The sequence below is a fragment of the Nannochloropsis gaditana genome (assembly GCF_000240725.1).
Source record: "Nannochloropsis gaditana CCMP526 unplaced genomic scaffold scaffold272, whole genome shotgun sequence".
Classification (NCBI taxonomy): domain Eukaryota; class Eustigmatophyceae; order Eustigmatales; family Monodopsidaceae; genus Microchloropsis; species Microchloropsis gaditana.
The window spans coordinates 22,657-27,784 of NW_005803681.1; the positions used below are offsets into that span (position 1 = coordinate 22,657).

Sequence of the window (5,128 nt, forward strand, 5' to 3'; positions counted from 1 at the left end):
GCCAGGTGGGCGGGGAGGGGAGGGAGAGCATGGACATGAGAAATTGCGTCCGGGGGCAGGAGAAGAGGAGTGATGGGGTTAAGGAGGGGCCGGACCGTCTCGAGGACAAAGGGAGAGGCGGCACGCGGTCTTGAAAGGAAGGAATTGACGGAGATCAGAATGGGTCACGGAACCCCAAAGTAAAATAAAATTTTGGAAGGAGGGCGACGGCCACGAGGGCGTGAACTGGAGGAGGGAGGTGACGGCGTGGCTGCCAGACAGCGAGAAGGAAGGGAGCCCAAGGGGGTTTAAAGAGGGAAAAGGGAGCGAGGAGGCTCTGGACTGGGTGTGTGATAGGATCGCTAAGTAGGCCCCCAGTAGTGGGAAAACTCATGACCACATTAAGACACGGCGAAAGAGCTTGGTTGCTGTCGACTTTCTTTCTTCTCAGAGCTCGTCCTTACACGCCTTCTTTCACCCTCCTCTCCCTCAACCCCTCCCTCCCTCCCCTCCTCAAGCCCTCCCTACATATCCCCCTCCGGCGATGTGCTTGCGCTCACTTCCTCTAGCAAAGAAGTGGTCTTGTCGGCAGCCAGGGTGGTGTGTACGACGCGTCCCTCCTTCTCCCCGGCCGTCAGGGTGAAGAACTCGACCTGATTTTTCCAAGAGAAGGAGAGGGGGGAAGAAAAATGGAAGGAAGAAGGGGAGGGGAAAAGAGATGATGAATGCGAAGGCTCCGTCGCTGGCCCGATGGCAAGGAGTTACGCCCTCCCTCCCTCCCATCCTCCCTCCCACCTTCTCCGCGGAAGGAATGGTGGTATCCATAGTCTTCAGAAGCACCTTCGCCGCCAGGGTCAAGCCCTCCTGCACGGAAGGTCTCCCCCCTTCCGGGTATTCATTCTTGAGCAGGCTCTTCCCCGCTTGGAAATTGGCGCCAATGGCCGTGGCGCTCCAGCCCCCAAAGGTGCCTGCCGGATCCGACTCGTAGAGTTGGAAGCCTTGATGCCTGGAGGGGGAAGGGCCATGGGAAGGGGGGGGGAGGGAATGTAAAGGGGAGGGAAACGTGGAGGCGTCTCGTCGGGTGGGGTACAAGCGTAGTGAGGAAAGGAGTGAGGACGAAAAAAAGGACAAATACCTGTCATAACCGGCGAAAAGGAAGGAAACACCGAAAGGGCGCAGGCCCCCGTATTGCGTATAAGCTTGCTTGTAGTCGCAGATGGACCGGACGAGTTGCTCCACAGGCATGGCTTCCTGGTACTGATAGAGATACCGTTGGGCAGAGAGGCGTGCTGCGGGAAAGACGGAGGGAAAGAGAAGAAAAAAAGCCAGATGGCTCCAGGTCAGTTGCACGAGGCTTTCAGGACGAGAAGATAATGAATGTCATGTGCAGACAGAGGCAAGAGGAAAAGGGCATAGGGGGGGGTTGAATTCGAGGGCACTCCGGCCTGATGGAGCGTACACATATACAAAGGCGCAGGCCGCTGATAAAAGGTGGTCAGCTTCCTTTCTGCAGGGTCGAGTATGATCGCGTCCTATGCATCGAAGTTTTGAAGTTCTTTGTTCCTTTTTCGATGTCTCTGGCGACGCACCTTGATTGATCAGGATGTTGGCATCGGAGGTCAGTCCCGCCACCACAGAAGCGATGTGTCCGTCGATCTGGTATATCTTGTCGCTGGACTTTGAGGGGGCCAAGAGCTTGCTTGTGGTCTTTCGCTCCGCTGCCAAGACGATGCCGTCACTGCATAAAATGCCAACGCAGGTACCTGCGTTGTTGATAGCTTCTATGGCATACTCCACCTGGTGTAGACGGCCTGTACGTCCCCCCCGAAGGATAAATGTCGTGGAAAAGCCACCACCGATATTATGAGCAGTCATTCTTTCAACGTGACTTCTCGACTTGTACGTAGAATGACTCGGAGGGAGAATAGGGAAAGAAAGGACACCAAGCTCAGAGGGCACTGAAAGGGCAAGTCTGATCGGAGACGGCAGAAAGTAGAGATCTTAATGTACCTTCGGGTGAGAATGTGGTCGTCGACGAATCGTAACGCCTCGCCATTGCTGCGAAAAGGCTATATAAACTGTAAATTGTTGAATATAGGGAAACTCGCGTACATGAAAACGCCAAGGAAAGGAGGAAGAAGCATTTCGTCTTCCATGCTTTGAGCGAGCGGGCAAAAAGCGAAGCATCAAGACATCCAACAGGTTGAAAACCACGCAGCCTCGCGTCCACCCAGCTGCACCAAGCTGTTATGCACATGGAAGTGCTTGAATCGTGATCAACTACGCCATCGGACAGGCTCTTATACTTGCTTTTGTTGCAAGTCAAGCAAAGAGGAGCTTGCCCCTTCGTTCCACGTTTTCGAACCCTTCCTTTAACGTTTCGTACACACCCAAAAAAATGGCAAGAAAAAGGGAATTTGGCGTCCCGAGAATGGCTTCTGCATGTACTATGCAAAATATTTGTAACTGATGTCCCACGGGGTGTTTGCTGGAACCACAACTATTGGAATGCGGACTTTTCCAACCACGTTCGTTCACGCACCCTGTCCGAGCTCTTTGACATTTTCCATGTCCATGTTATAAGAATTTGGCATCAAATAACAAGCGGCTAATGAAAAATATATCGCTGTCCCATGTGTTCAGGGTTTTTTTTTTTTTCCATACCTTAATCTTTCGCGTTCTTCTGTCCTACCTCCCCGACAAAAGCAAATTGACGAGAGATGATGAATACTGCTGACCAGTATTGCCAAAATCACAGCCACTCATTCCTGTCCCCCAACAATGAACGTCGCTTAAGTTGACTGTACGTTCAAGGCTCGGTCGCGCTTTCTCATCGTTAAGGCTCAGAAGTTCATTCTTTTTGCCCGAGAAGGCCTTTCTCACTCCCTTGCTCTATGTACACTATCCACACGAAATTTAGAAGGGCAGGGAACCCGATCTCTCCTACAAGACGAGGATCCAAACTATATGGGCTTCCATGCCAGTACCCGGTCTGTAAAAGTTGTTTGCGCCTCCGCGCTTCGGCTGATTTCTTGGCAACTGGTCAACTCAACTCCTCATCCGTCAACATCATGTCTGGTATGCCCCCTCGGATCGAAAACCTCCTCCCGCTCTCTGGGCACACCAACGAGCCCTCCAACACGTGCACGTCGAACAATGCCTTGTGCAAGGCCCTCAAGAAAGCCTCGTCCTCTCCCAATGTCGTGGAATAGGAGGCGGGGAAAGCTGCCGCATCTAGCCCCAAGTCTTCCGCAGCCGACCGCAGCCCTGGGAAGGATATCGTCGGTAAGAGATGCCGAATGAATGTCAAGTCAGGCTCTGTGTCACGGACCTGCGGGAAATGGGCGGGTAGGTGGATGCATCAAGGAGAGATCCCCCAAAGGCTTGCCTCGGGGACTTGCGTTATGGACGCATGCACTGGGAGAAAGAAGCCGAAGAAAACTTTGTTTTCGACCCATTGATAGTCTGAAAATGCTACATTTCCTTATACCGGAGCACGTACGTCAATTTGTGCAGCTTCGATCTTCAAAGGGTAGCCATCCACCACGCCCTTGGCGGTATTGCGGAGGACATTGTGGCTGAGGAGGCGCATCAGGCGGGACGCTTGTCAAGGCGAAGTGGTAATCGAAGTGGGTCGTTCCTGTCGCGTGGAAAAGGCGAAAAGGTGTGACATACATCACGGAGAAGCATAAATTAGCTGTGACAGACACCGCAGGCTCTCCATTACGTTGGGCCCCGACTCCTGGTATCATAATTGCTGTTTGTCGGGTGCCGGCTGGAGCCTCTGCCACCCTGATTCTCTGAACTTCCACTCAATGGAAACAAATATCTTCGCAGCCCCCTATTCACACATCATGGGTTCATGGCTGGCAGTGAGTGAGGTATATCGAAAATCATTTTTTCTGGGTGGGAATAACAACACGCCTCGCCAACCGTTGGCAGCGAAGGTATTCCTCCTAAGCAATTCTTGCAATTATGTCTGCCTCAGTCTAGCAGGTAGTTTAAATAGGAATGAAATGCACACTTCCATCCCCCCTGCTTTTTTAAATAAGACAATTATTTTCGGCTTTTTCCATGTTCCAATCTTCTTTCCACACAGTCTTTTTACCTGGAAAGCTTCCACAGGGGAGAGGAGGGAAATGACCATGAACGCATCCGAGGTATATGACCGTCAGATTCGGTTGTGGGGATTAGAGGCACAAAAACGCATGCAGGAGGCGCGGGTACTGTTTTGCGGATTGCGGGCACTGGGAGCAGAGGTAAGACTTTGCTAAGGGTGCGTAATCGTCAGGAGGTTACAAAGGGATGAAGAAAAAGTACGGGAAATTACGTGGAAACGCTTCCCGGGAGATATGAGTATTTGCTAGCAAGATTCTGGGTGGAGTCTCGGTAAAAAATATAATAAGTAAAGTAAAAAGGCGAAAGAAGCACATGATTTCCCACGTTCCTCTTGCCCTCTTTCCACGCCGTCATGCGACGGGGCAGATCTGCAAGAATGTGGTATTGGCCGGCATCAACGTCACCCTCATGGACGCCGAGACGGTAAAACCGGAAGATTTAGGGGCTCAATTTTTCCTTCGGCCGGAGCACGTAGGCATGAATGTAAGTGCTTGCAATATGGGGAGGAGAGGCCGGGACGACAACCTTAAGGTCGTCACCGCGGGCTCGTACCTCTGGATTCCAATCGCCTCCTTTCCTTCCTACCCCTCACAACGCCCCTGTCTCCTCCCTTCAAAGCGTGCCGAGGCCTGCCTCCCCGGCGTCCAAGCGATGAACCCCCTCGCCTCTGTCGCCTGTCACCCCAGCGACCCTAGCGCCTATCCAGACAGCTTCTTCGTCAATTTCGATGTTATCGTCGGCACCGACCTTACCCCCGCGCAGATGCGGCGTCTGGATACTCTGGCCCGACAACGAGGGAAAGAAGGAGGGCGGGAGGGGGGCGGGTTCATTTGCGCGGTTACTTTTGGGCTCCACGCCTGGGCCTTCATCGACCTCGGCGAGAGTTTTACTGGCCGGATGGACGAGGCGCCAGGAGGAGGAAGGACGGAGGGGAAGAATGGAGAGGGGGGGAAAGCTAAGGTAGGTGCAAGGAAGGAGGGAGGCGTGGGCGGTGGATGCGAAGCCCAAGACAGTGGCAAGTAGACCTGTT

At 53.1% G+C, this 5,128-nt stretch overlaps 1 protein-coding gene across 1 annotated transcript; it reads left to right on the forward strand.

Annotated features, from left to right (window-relative positions):
• The first annotated feature begins 2,622 nt into the window (after positions 1-2,622).
• Positions 2,623-3,246, forward strand: NGA_2118800 (uncharacterized protein). Its single transcript, XM_005855162.1, has one exon. The coding sequence runs from the start codon at positions 2,874-2,876 to the stop codon at positions 3,189-3,191; it is 318 nt and encodes a 105-aa protein (XP_005855224.1). The 5' UTR covers positions 2,623-2,873; the 3' UTR covers positions 3,192-3,246.
• Positions 3,247-5,128: the final 1,882 nt, after the last annotated feature.

What these genes read in the sequence shown, in the direction of transcription:
- NGA_2118800 (XM_005855162.1), top strand. Translation starts at nt 2,874, where the DNA reads ATGTACACTATCCACACGAAATTTAGAAGGGCAGGGAACCCGATCTCT.